This window comes from Rhodnius prolixus, unplaced genomic scaffold, assembly GCF_049639745.1.
Source record: "Rhodnius prolixus isolate KJV_2025 unplaced genomic scaffold, Rpr scaffold_3, whole genome shotgun sequence".
Classification (NCBI taxonomy): domain Eukaryota; kingdom Metazoa; phylum Arthropoda; class Insecta; order Hemiptera; family Reduviidae; genus Rhodnius; species Rhodnius prolixus.
In genome coordinates, this window is record NW_027411603.1 from 43,536,352 (window position 1) to 43,550,239 (window position 13,888).

The 13,888-nt window shown below is 31.0% G+C and overlaps 1 protein-coding gene across 3 annotated transcripts in view; it reads right to left on the minus strand.

Moving 5' to 3' along the window:
• LOC141452930 (dynein axonemal heavy chain 7-like) overlaps positions 1-13,888 on the minus strand; it is a 73,682-nt gene that overhangs the window by 38,025 nt on the left and 21,769 nt on the right. For all 3 annotated transcript variants that reach the window (XR_012457684.1, XM_074125501.1, XM_074125502.1), the window contains exons 29-44: positions 13,711-13,842; positions 13,152-13,376; positions 11,244-11,441; positions 10,748-10,871; positions 8,398-8,573; positions 7,826-7,974; positions 7,603-7,750; positions 7,300-7,512; positions 7,011-7,183; positions 4,184-4,325; positions 3,974-4,087; positions 3,762-3,902; positions 3,371-3,529; positions 2,429-2,658; positions 2,168-2,348; positions 1,425-1,652 (exon numbers count right to left, since the gene is read on the minus strand). Coding sequence is in view for 2 of the 3 variants with exons in the window: in XM_074125501.1 (XP_073981602.1) it covers positions 1,425-1,652; positions 2,168-2,348; positions 2,429-2,658; positions 3,371-3,529; positions 3,762-3,902; positions 3,974-4,087; positions 4,184-4,325; positions 7,011-7,183; positions 7,300-7,512; positions 7,603-7,750; positions 7,826-7,974; positions 8,398-8,573; positions 10,748-10,871; positions 11,244-11,441; positions 13,152-13,376; positions 13,711-13,842 (2,733 nt within the window). In the remaining variant the exon portion in view is untranslated. The remainder of the gene's footprint in view (positions 1-1,424; positions 1,653-2,167; positions 2,349-2,428; positions 2,659-3,370; positions 3,530-3,761; positions 3,903-3,973; positions 4,088-4,183; positions 4,326-7,010; positions 7,184-7,299; positions 7,513-7,602; positions 7,751-7,825; positions 7,975-8,397; positions 8,574-10,747; positions 10,872-11,243; positions 11,442-13,151; positions 13,377-13,710; positions 13,843-13,888) is intronic.

Below are 13,888 nucleotides of genomic sequence, written 5' to 3' on the forward strand. Positions count from 1 at the left end.
CTATCAGATTGTTTTTGAATCGAACAATGTAATGTTGCTATTAAATATTAATTAACATTAATGCTCAATCTGGCTACAAATCTCAATTAGAAAAATTAGAAAAAAATCCAAATATTAAAAGATTGAAGAACCATCTCAGATTATCACTTTTAATATTTTAAATAAAAGTTATAAAACAGCATGTTTGGAATTTGCATATGCAATTTAAAGCAAATTGTTGGAGATGTGAAAATTCCAAACAATTGAAAAATCGATTCAATAAAGCGGCATTTTAGGCTTGGCCGATTCCCTCCCAAAAAATTTTTTTTGAACATTCTGTGTTTTTTCCGGTTGTGAGTTATGCTGACCCACAGAAATACCATTTCGAAACTTCTGACGCTTCAAAGGGCTTCAAAAAAGTATTTGCAAAGAAAACTCCCAATAAAATAAACACAAATCTATACGGTCACAATACCGTCTCTTACAAGTTCAGTAAGAGAAAGTAATCAACGATAAACTGCACATTCGGCTTTAAAATTCAAGCAAGATTTAGTAAAATATTTTTTTATTTTCAATAATCTTGAAATCATATCACATTTCCTGAAATTTCAATTAAGGTAATGTAACAAGATTTCTTTCTTAAGCAGGAAGATCTGAAAAGTACAATTACACTAAACAATAATTTTTTTGTAGGCGCCACGATAGCCGAGCAGGTCGTAGGGCGAGATCCGCGAAGCTAAGATGTTTTGTGTTTCTGGATTCGAATCCCCGGTGTAGGCCTTGAATTTTATTAACTAGTTATTATATGCAATTTATTCTAAAAGTATTCTTGCTAGTCGCTTTTATCCATGAAACCTAACTAAAGCCCTCCTGAAAACGTAGGTATTACTTTACTTTCTTTTTTAATAATTTTCTTAATATTTACTCTAAGTGCTGTACATGAACTCAAATATGGTATTTCCTTCACTTTCTTTCAAGAGGGATCTAAGCAGCGTTGTAACCTAGTGCAATTTTGTTTGCATCAATCAATCAAAATAGAAGCACCGCATTTCATACATATTATTGATTTAATAGCAAACCCCTTGTACAAACTAATAGAATCTCTTATTAAACTGAAATAGAATCTTGAAAAACTTATTCTTATATCTAAATAAAACAAAGATAATAATTTTTAAAAATTACAAGGGTGAAAGGAAAAATTCCAAATTTAAAAGATAATAAAAAGGCCCTTAAATAGACGGGTTAAGGCAATATAAACATCAAAATATGATTTTGATATACAATTTGTTATTAAATCATCATTATTTTATAGAAAAGTTAGATAATTTACATATACATGTAAATTAACATATTAGAACATTCTAATCTCTCCTAATGTCACTTAGATGCTTTGGTGAAAGGGTTTATAAAGAATTGCAACTGACATTTGTAACAAATTTGTTTACCTTAATTATACAAATTGCTTCCATAACCAGTTTAATGCCTTTCGGTGGACTCTTCATAGTTTTAACAAATGTTATATCTGCAGGAGTTAATATATTCAAGGCGGCTAGCGCTGCCTCCAAAATTGGCATAGCTTCTGCCAAATTTTCATCACATTCTTCTTTAATTGCCTCAGCTGCTTCTGCTTGTAAATTCGCAAGTTCTTCATCGGCTTTGACTAATTTTTCTCTCTGTAAGTAGATATTAAATTTTCTAAAGACCGTAAAAGTAGTTAAATCCGTAAAAGAAATCACAAAAAAAAAAAATTACAATCTTGCTTTAGAAACTTTTGTTTAAAGAAGTTTTCCAATTTTGCGTATCCTATTCTTAAAAAGAGATATTAATTTTTTTTTTCTTATTTTCTTTCTTCAAAAGGTAGATGAATTACGACTAATAATATTGTTTAACCAAATGGATTCCTCTAAGATTATTTTTTATGGCGTGTGGTTACAAGTATTTTTATCAATCCTTCTGCTGAAGGAACTATTTCCCACTTCAATATGAAGGTATTTAGTAAGAAAGAAAGAATTAGGTTTTCCCCTGTTTTCTGCCAGGAAGTATTTACATTTTTTGCCTTAAATTATCGTTTAAGAAATAAAAACCTAATTCCGATCTGCTACTACGATTATCACTAATCTTCTCCGTAGAATTTCTAACTGAAACTCTCGCAGAATTGAAGATATTATTTTAAAATGGTAACAAATACCTCCGCAACTTCACGAGCTTCTGCTTCAACTCTTGCCATTATTTCTTTAAGAGATAAAGCAGCATCTTGCAATTTTGGTTGTAAAGCTCTTAAATCTCTTTCCATAATACCAATTTCTATAGCAGCTTGAGATAGTTTTTTTAATCCAACTTCGTATCGCTTTTTAGCCAACAGTATTTTCCTGAAGGGTTAGAATTAATAAGATTTTTATTATTCACATTTTCTTTTTAAAATTAAAAAAAAATAATAATAGTACATTACTTTCGTTTGCTATCAAGAAGATCCTTAAATGTATTTATCAGTTCTAAATAAGATGTTGGGGTAACATATGTATGTCGACCAGTTTGAGTTAGGTATTCTTTTGCCAATTCTTGAGTGGATGTATGAAATGTTTGGCACATATCTGTACAAACTTTACGTTCTAGATCCGTTAGTTCTATTGTTGACAGAAAACGAGTAGATACGGCTAATAAAGCATCATCCGGCCAAGCCTGAAACCAAGTTTTGAATAAAACTTTATGAAAGACATCGTTCAAACAGGAATAAAGAGGGAAAAAGTAGACAAAAAAAGGAGCATGATTATCTTTATAGTTTTTTTTATAAGCAAGGCTGCCGTATGAGGGTGGGCCGTTTGCTCCGCACATGGGCAACTTGATTGAGGGCGCCACTCGAATAAAATATTAAAAATTAACTTGCAGAATTAATAGAAAATTTATCTACTTTGTTTGTTTTTTTTAATTTATTCTTTAACTTTAAACTTAACTTCATGAATTACGTTTTGGCTCACAGGCGTCTGCACCCAGGCGGCGGCACGGCTTATAAGTTAGACTTTAAGTTAAATTATGAATATTTTCATATTTGAGGATAAAAAAGTTGAATAAAAAGTTTCTGGAAATAGGAGTTGAGGCGTCAAAAATTTTCCTAAAAATAATTTGCTCCAGTAAGGATATTTTGGGTAAAATATCGCGGTTGAATAAATCAGTTCCATGTTGGTAGGATTAAAGAGCTAGTTTTAGAGGATGTATCGATAAACAGTGAGCTTCTTTTTTTTTCTGTGAATGCCTAACTTGGAGTTATGTCCAGAGCTTAGTGTTCCAGCATGCGTATGGTATACGTTTTCATAGCCAAGCAACATTATTGGTATATGTGATTTTCAAAATTTAAAATCTGATATAAAAATATTATAACTATTGTTAGTCTTACCTGAAACCAGTTAATCGTACAACAATTAACCAAAGCTGGGAATTTCCGGAGTCGAACTCTAAATTCATCTCCAATAGGGCTAAAAGCTAGCACTATATGTAGTTGTTCTCGAACAATTTGCAAGAACAAGTTGAACAATGCTACCGGACTTCCATCAGTCTGAAACACATTCGAAACAGTTTTAATTAGAGCAACAAGAGCTCATTAAATTTTATGTAGGTACATCATTTTAATCTGAATAATTTTGCTTGAAAACTAAATAATTAATGATAACCAAAATTTTGTCTTTAAAGTAGTACGTGGTAGTGTGTTCACCCCGGATTTTTTGAATTTAATTTAATTTATTTAAATAATAAAATACAATAAGCATATTACGTTAATACAAAAATACCTGTTGAGATTTATCTCTTTGCCTATCGATTATTCTCATTTTTTCGCACAATTCAACTTTTTCATCCATTGGAAATATGTTAGGAACTTCTCCAGAATTTAGCATGTTATTAACATCTTCAACAAATGATTCTTGTTTAATCTAAAATAAAAATAGCTGTTTATTTTACATATAATAGTTATATTTTTGTTTTATCAACTCTTGATTTTTACCTGAGAATCTGTGAAAAGAAATACTACATGTTGATCACTTGCACTTGCTCTTCTCAAAATGTTTTTAATGTCTTCATGCCATTCGTTTTTTCCATAAGCTTTACTGATTTCAACCTGATTAAATTGTTAACAATTTTTTTTTATGACGTTATAGTTTTAGTAATGTTAGCTATCATTTAAGAGATTTTCAATTAAGAAATGAAAAAACACCTGAAACAAATCGTACTCTGCAATGTGCGCAGATAATCTCGTCAATGACTGTCTTCCTGATCCTCCAACGCCGACCAGTAATCCATGACTTCTAGGTTGCTTTAGTATTCGACATATTCTTGACAAATGCTCAATGGCAAATCTAAAAAATATGTATAATTACAAATATGTAATAAAGTATTATTTCTAAACATCTCATTTTCAGGATATTTTGTTTAATAATACTATACAGGGTGTTCAGCATAAGACTACGGTAACTTCGGGAGGCGATTCTGGGCATCATTTGCAACAAAAAATTCCATATAAACTATGGCTCGATTCGGCTCCGTTTTATAGATATTTTTAATTTTATGTTTTTTCAAGGTGTTACTACTTTTTAGCAAAAAGTTGTCTATATTTCTTAAACTATTAAAGCTACAGCTATTTTAATAAGCTCATTAGAAAGAAGGTTAAATTTCCTTTTAAATAAGCTAATTTGCATTCCAAAATAATAATATTAAGTATTTTGCTTTGTAGCCCAAACATAAGAAATAGCAAGTTTCTAATTTTTTCCAAAAACTTTGACTTAATTTTCTCAAAAACATTTTATATGAAAAAACCGTGCACTATTCAGGAAAAACATCTACATACGATCACCTTTCGAACGGTATACAATAATTGGGGTTATGTTAAAAATTGATGCAGAAATCTGTGATTAATTGCAAAAAAGTAGGCCTCAAAACAGCGTCGGCATTATGAAAGGAATGCACCTACCATAAGAATATAACTGATCAGAATCATCAAATCCAGTACGATTTTTTGCAAACGTGTAATTTAATAATTAATTAATTTAAGAACTATATTCAAAAATATAAAATTTACATTATAAATAATAAAATAAAATAAAAAGAAGAAAAATGAATATGATGTTATATGAGTGTTAGGTACCAATTTTAAAAGAAAGGATTTTCGTTTAACGAGTTTAGATCTGTGTGTTATTCTTTAGTGAATTAAAGAAATATGCCAAATAATGTGAATAAATCATCATTTTGAAGTGCTCAATAAACTTTTGGAATTAACAGGTTGTGAAGAGCTAATGAATAAGCCGAGAACTTACTTATCGCTCTAATCTCCAAGTTAAAATCTGACATGTTTTATCCGAATACGGCTTATAAAAACAAACAAATACAACAAGAATAAAAGATAGTTTAAATTTTAGATTTTCATTAGATATTTAGTTGTCATTTTGCTATCATTATGTCAACGTATTCGAATAATTAATATCGCGATATATTGTACATCTACGGTTTCGTAAATTGGAATAGTGGAGAAGCTAGACGGGAGTATTCTAGATGTTTTCCTGATTGGGTGTTCCGAACGCTAAGACGATTGTGAAGGTTTACTGGCGGTCCGGTGAAGTATTCCATCCACTATTATTTAATTTGGGGATCAGAGCGAGTAATAAGTTCTCGGCTTATTCATTAGCTCTTCACAACCTGTTAATTCCAAAAGTTTATTGAGCACTTCAAAATGATGATTTATTCACATTATTTGGCATATTTCTTTAATTAACCAAAGAATAACACACAGATCTAAACTCGTTAAACGAAAATCCTTTCTTTCGAAATTGGTACCTAACAAAACATCATATTCATTTTTCTTCTTTTTATTTTATTTTATTATTTTTAATGTAAGTTTTATATTTTTGAATATAGTTCTTAAATAAATTAATTGTTAAATTACACGGTAGCAAAAAATCGTACTGGATTTGATGATTCTGATCAGTGATATTCTTATGGTAGGTGAATTCCTTTCATGCCGACGCTGTTTTGAGGCCTACTTTTTTGCTATTAATCACAGATTTCTGCATCAATTTTTAACATAACCCCAATTATTGTATACCGTTCGAAAGGTGATCATATGTAGATGTTTTTCCTGAATAGTGCACGTTTTTTACATATGAAAAGTTTTTGAGAAAAATGAAGTCAAAGTTTTTGGAAAAATTAGAAACTTGCTATTTCTTAAGTTTTGGCCACAAAGTGAAATACTTAGTATTATTATTTTGAAATATAAATTAGCTTATTTAAAAGGAAATTTAACCTTCTTTCTAATGAGCTGATTGAAATTGCTGTAGCTTTAATAGTTTAAGAAATATAGGCAACTGTTTGCTAAAAAGTAGTCATACCTTGAAAAAATATAAAATTAAAAATATCTATAAAACGGAGCCGAATCGAGCCATAGTTTATATGGAATTTTTTGTTGCAAATGATGCCCAGAATCGCCTCCCGAAGTTACCGTAGTCTTATGCTGAACACCCTGTATATATAGAAACTTCTGTAACTCCATATTATATATAGAATTACTAACTGTACATAAGTAAGCGATCATTTCAAATTTTTGGTACAGTGTTTTATTTGACACCCTAGCTCTCTCCCTCTTCATTCCAGCTAATAGTACCAATCAAAATCTGGTGAGACTCGAAAGTTTTTTACAAACCTAACTAATATGTATTGTGGTACTGGGTTCGATTCCCGGTCTTAGGCCTTGGATTTTATTTAATGGTTAATAAAAGAAATTTACAGTTAAGTATGTTTGCTAGTCGCCTCCCTCCTCGACACCTAATTGGTAGTTGGACGTTAAGCCCCGCCTGAAAAAATAGGCGATTACTTCACTTTACTAGTAAAATATCGCCTATTTTTTCAGCCGAGGCTTGACGTTCACAGTAACCTAATTGGTGCAGAAGACGAGTCACGATTTTTAGTAATTAAGTGAATAAAGAAAGTATAGTCTACTTTTCTGCTTTTGAATCACTTTTTGCCAAGTCATTGTTAAAGATAAAAAATGGTACCTAAACATAACCAAATTCATTGGTTTCTTGCTCATATTATTAAATTCATTTAAGTATCCTTCTACAATATTTCTCAGGTTAGGAATATCGGTAACTTCCATATAGTTTCTTGTATCTGCTTTAGGATTAGCGAAATCACAATAAATTAACTTTCTTAATTCTTGTTCTCCAATCTAAAAAGAAAGAAAGCAAAAGAAAAGAAAAACACATAAAAAATTAAAATAAATAATACTAAGAAGGAGGTCCCCGGTATAAAAATATTACCGTTAGTAGATAATAAATAACTTACAACACCGTTCTTATTTTCCGCAAGATGAGCAAACATTTTATCCATACTTTCATCTAAATTCGATAAACAAATTTGATGTAGTACTGTATAAATCCAATTGCGATCTTCATCGTCAACCAGTCTATCGCAATAAACTCGAAGAACTTCGTGTACCCATAATCGTTTTATTGCTAAGAGATCTTCCACTGCTTCTGGCACAGAAAGTAAAACACCCTAATGCCCATTAAAACCAATAAATATCCAAGTAAAATTAAATAAATAAATAAATGATAAATCCATCTACGAAAAATCGAAATTATTTACCTGAATAACTCTAGAGAAATCTCTTAAATTAAACAAATAGTGAGATTTTGCTGGTGTAGGAAGAAGATTTTGTAAACTTAGCTTGTATATATTCAGCGTCGCCCCTACTATCTGCTCTATACATGGGTCGAATTCTTTGCTAAATCCTCTAAAAAATTCATAAAACAAAACTGAAAAAGATTTTAATAATTTTTCAGAATATTATTTGCGTTAAACTCCTTACCTTGTATCCAAATGCCATAGCATTATTTTACTGAATATTGTAACCATTATGTCGTCACTGAATTCATTTATAACAAATATATTCATATGTCTCCAAAAACGCGGAGTTACAAATTTACCTCCACTGGGAGGATCCATTGCTGCCATAAACTAAAAATAATTTTAATTAAATATTAAATTGATCTAACACAATTGTTTTTATCTCTATATTAAACAACAAAAAAAAAGTATAAGCAGAAGGATAAAAAATTACTGCTTCTTACTGTATGATTGTGATGAACGATATTGTCTTTTCTGCCATCTTCCGCTATTTAGGTCAAATGGAATTTGTATATAATAAATAAGGACCCTATGAGATGACCAATTTTGGACTAAAACCTCATTGTTGATTCATTTGACTATTTTTAAGGAACTATTGATTTAAACCTAGTCAAAAGGCCCACTCAAATGTCCCAGTTTATTGCAGTGAGAAGAAAGAGATTCTTAGAAGGGTGAAAAACAGTTATTCTCTAAGCATAGCCCTTAAAAACCATTCTTAAATACCAAATAAGTCATAAAACAAATTTTATTCACCTGAACATCGACAATTTTTTGTGGAACTACCTCCTTTCTATCATACCAAGTCCAATGATCTATACATTGCCTTAGTATTTCTATCGGAGGTTGGGCACCGTAAGTCTCAACCATTGGCATATTTAAATCATCTACAAAAACTACACATTTCTTTCCTAGTGGGGGTCCATACACTCCTGTAAATGATATTCAGAGACTTATTAATCGATAAAAAAATCTTGATAATTAAAAAATGTAATGTATTATAAGTATGGTAAACTAATTGCAGAAAATATTTTTTTAATTGTTTTTGTACTTCGAATCGCAGATTCAGTCAGCCTTTGACCCTCACGGGCTTTCAGCAGACTTGAGCTGCATCATAAGTAAACTTGATCGCCAATTCCAGATACTTCGCGATGAGAAACAGAGATGGGTTAAAATTTAATCAATTGAAATAAAACAAAATTTAATTGTAATCATAATAATCTTATCACTGTTCTCAAACTCGATACCTTCACTCTACCAACCAGCTTCCTCATCTCCAGTAATAATAATCACTTTTCTGAAACGCAGCACCTTAGTTCTAACAATCTAATGCCTCATCTACATCAATAATATCACTTTGCTTAAACTTGGCACCTTCATTCTACCAAAACGAGTTCCATCAATTGTAAACAAAGCTTGGAGAGTTAGGAAAACTTTTAAAATATCTCTCTCTAACTTTTGTTCTCTCTCTATTTCCAAAGATCCTCTCCAAAAATTGTGAGAGTGACTCCCTTTATTCACATCTCAATATGTTTTTAAGAAGAGTGGTTAAGGATTATCGCAATCTGGTCTTTGGAATAAGTTCTGATGACGTCTCTATTGACGTATCGCTGGAGCAATTGTTTAGTGGGGGCACCGAGATCAATAGGATTTTAGACACTGAAATCTGTAAAACAAATAGCCATAATAGATAGTTTACTGGAGAAGTAACGAGCAATTCTTTTAACTTGCAAAGTGTTACTAGCTCATGGAAAACACTGATAAATGAGGAATAAAACACATCCTCTCTATCGGCATTGAGTCTCCAAGTTGTTTCAAAAATATGAAAAAGAAAGTATTCTCCTACTTTAAAAAGGTAAGTCAATCCAAGGATGGTTCAATGTAACATAAAGTGAGCATTACTATAGTGAATGCATAAGACTAAAACAATTACTCATAAATTAATTGAGTAATGTTGCTTTAGGTGAGATCTTTCTAACCCCGGATCGACGTACTCAATCTCAATTTTCAAGAAATGTTTCATACAATAAGTTAAGATCGTTTTTGAATAGTTTTCACCAATATCCGAAAGTTTCACTTTACATTCTCAGGAAAAGAATCTCGTATGAACACTCACAAGAAGTTCTCTTACCATGATTTACGAATATAATTGAATTTTATTGTAACTTAGAATTGCATAATAAAAAGAAACAAGGGATAAAATTAATAATTATGTTGATAGGGTGCTACACATTCCCTCTGAATCAAACTATTAATTAAGAAAAAATTACAAGCCAAACTGACATTTAAGCTAGTTTGGCAAATTCATAGTAAATCACAGAAAAAGCCTTTCTTTAAAATTGCACTTCCGGTGTATTGATTTTCTTTCTTCTTGGAAGTTTGTTTAGAAATTTAATAATTAAATACTTCGAGATAAGAAAACCTTTAAACTTCTAAATGGAAGTTTAGAAAACCTTATTTAAACCCTCGTAGAATGAAAGTATAAGATGTCCTATCTAGGTCTAGTGAGTCACCAACACGGTTAAATTTGAGTGTAAGGGTGGACCTATCTTGGTTAAGTGAATCGTCCAAGTCTGACAAAATTAACCGAAAAGTTTTTGTTGGAGATACTCAGAAAGGCGGCCTCGTCAAAACGTGGTCCGAACAATTAGTTGAAAAGACATATAATGAGATTAAATCAATATGATTAACAATTAATTCTGTGATTAAGATTAAAGTTCAATTAAATTCTCTAATTCAATCATAATTTGTTCAGTTTAATTAGCGATTAATTTAAAATTTAGATCACTAATTGTCATATGATTAAAAGTACGATTAATTTTGCCGATTAAATTCTGATTACAATTTAAAAAAATTAATCAATGAAATTCATGATTAAATTATATTTTTAATCAGTGCCTATCTCTGATTCAGAACTTGAATTAACTATCCTCGCATCTCAACTTAAAACTTGATGACTCAAATTTAAGTGATTAGATCTGTACTTATATTTCACTCTGATGTCTATTAAGGATTGCTAAATACACAATATCCTAATTTCAGTTTTCAGAGTGATTAAGTACATTAAAAAAACTCATTCATTTTTTCATTAAAAAGAAATTATTACCTTTTCTCCTCTTGTCAAGTTTGCTCATGATAATATCTTGAGTTTGATTTGCTGAGGTCTGAGCTGAGAAATTGATAAATAGTGGTTTGTATATGTCATTGTCTACTCTCTTCAACAAAAAATTCTAAATGAAAACAAAAATAAAATTAATGAATTATAGGTACAATTACATTAATTATTATTAATTGTAATAATAATTTACTATGTACTATAAAGAAAATATTTTCTTGGATTAAAGATATTAATGTTAAAACACACACACACACACACACACACACACACACACACACACACACACACACACACACAAAAATTGATGAGACAAAACTTGCTGGTGGGTGAACACGTTTGAACACTTGTGGGATTTATTCTCTCAGTAAAAGTCATTAGACCACAGGGACTATGCATAAGGGCTTCAAAAATAAATGTCATTAAAGTTTTATAACAAGCTTACATTAGCTGTTCCTACTGAAGACTTAAAATCAATATAACTTACGACAACATATACAGATTTTCCGGTACCAGTGGGGCCCACAAATAAAACATGTTTATTGTGTAAGACAAGTAACTGCATCAATGCCATGTTTCTAATAGTCTCAACTGTAGACACTATAATCTGATTCACTGGTATATCTCTTGGAATCGGTGGAGCAGAAACGAGATCATCTGACCATAATTTCCATTTTCCTTTACCCTAGCAAAAAACAATATAAATTAGTTATATAATTTCATTCAAGTTGCATTTCGAACTTTATTTTGAAAATGATCACATTTTCAACAGTTCAGCTTATCTTGAAGAGATTAGCAGGAAGAGATCATAGCCAACTTGCTGAAAAAGTTACTCCTCTTCCCCTAACAGGCCAAAAGCGATTCAAATTTCTGGAATGATTCTCAAGGATGGTCAGGAAGAACATGTTAGTAAAACATAAGGGTTGCTGTATTTGCTTAGTTTGTTATGCAATTTTTGCATTGACAATGTCAACCACAGACTAATACATACATATTGTATATGCATTGGTTTGAAGATAATACTGAAGATGTTTGGAAGGAATTCCAGAAAAAAAAAAAATTAAGGAATAAGCGGAAGTCATAATTCTCTACCTCTGAATGAAAAAGACGTATAATTTTTTGCCTTCCGAAAGAAAATCAAGATTGAGATTTCCATAATTCTTGTTTTTAAATCAATTTAAACCACATTCACATTGGTAAGAACTACATATTTGACTCAAAAACCGGCATTGCTCAAACTTCAAACTTGAAGAATAATCATGTTAAAATCAGAAAGAAACCTGATGGAATTTCGGGTAGTCCATTGTTAGAGACGGCCTCTAGAAATTTGACCGAGTAAAGTATTTTGTCAAATTGTTAGAAGTTAAGAAAAAAAAGGAGGTTACGCATTCAGGTTACATTAATGTACAATATTCAACTGTAATATCATAGATGAATTCTCTGCCACTTTTCTTTGTTTATGAAAAACATTTTCAAATTGATTTGCGAATCCAAGTAATATCCGAATAATAAATAACAAAACTTGACAAATTCTTGATAATTCAAATAAAGTCACCCAGATTCGAAAGCAGAAGTGCAAAAACACTAAATCTCACCTATTAAGAGAGGTAAAACGATAATTTCCATCTTTTAATTCCCAAAATTTAACAAGTGCTGTAACCAAGGTAGCAGTGCTGTAACCTTCCTCTATATGTACGCAAATGGATGGAGAGGGATAGATAGAGAGATGTGTTCCCGACAAAGGTTTAAAAAAAACATTAAAATTAAACCCAAAAAACACCATTAAAAAGTTGAATATCTCACCTATTTAAGGAGATAAAAGGGTAATTTCTGTCTCTTAAGTCCCAAAAACTGACTAGTGTTGGGTAGTATAAGTAGAGTCATCATAAATCAAAAGCAAAAGCGGAAAAAATCTCACGTATTAAGAGGGATAAAGTCCGTCTCTATTATCCCAAAACCAGACCTTTGCTTGTTAATACAGACAATAATAGAGTCACCCTAATTCTACAAAAGAGGTGCAAAAAACAATTTACAAAATGGAAAATGTGGGCAAATTTGAGAGATAAAAAGGTAATTTCCGTCTTTGAAATCTCAAAACTAGAATAGAGCTGGATTGCACAAAAAAAAAAAATCTTATATCGAAAAGTACAAAAACACTAAGTAATACTGGAAAGTGGAGATGAAAAGGTTATTTCCGCCTTTAAAGTCCCAAAACCAGACTAGTGCCGTATAGTAGTAGGAAGATGGGCACCTTAATTCGAAAGTAGATATGCAAAAACACCATGTAGAAAGCAAACACTGTTCGATGGCCACCGTGCGCTAATGACCTCTGATGTTGGCACGCCTTAATAAATTAAATTACAATTAAATGAATAAATAAAAAACTTATTTATACCTCTTTTATGTATCTATAGTCGAAGACAGTGTCTTGTGAAGGTGGCACGAAAATATAAGGTTTTTTCGGAGCCTGAATAAGTGATTCGGGTAAATTAAACATCTTTTGAACTTCTTCTGGAAACTCTCTCTTAAGTAAAGCGTGGAAAAGTATGCTAAATTTCTCTCGGCTTGCAGCGCTCAAGGATGATCCCATTGCCCATATGCAAGAATAAAAGAAAATACCCTGGAAAAAAGTAATTTAAAAAGGTTTGACGAATTATTTTTATTACAATTCTGTATGCTGATATTTGGTTATTGACCTCCAAAACAATCTGCTCGACTTAAAATTTTTTTAATTTAATTTTTAGTTTTTGAGCTAGCATTCACAAACTTGAGTATATCCCACACACTAGGACCATTTTCTAAATTCCATTTTTTGGTCTCAGGCCTCTTTTAAAACTTATATTCCGATAATAATTCACTTTAGAAAATTTGAAACGAACGGAAACTTCTACTTTCCAGTAGTAAAAGGAAGAAATAATTCTACGGAAGATTTTTATCTTTTATAAAACACTTACTTCAACCTGTGCACGGCAGTCTAATTCTGAAACTCCTTCCATAAGTTTACTTTGATAATAATCATCCATAAAGCAATCAAATATATTCATAACACAACGTACTATGTTTGAATCAGCAGAAGGAAATATTTCCTAAAATTGACATGTAATTAATAACAAAAATACAAATTTAGAAATG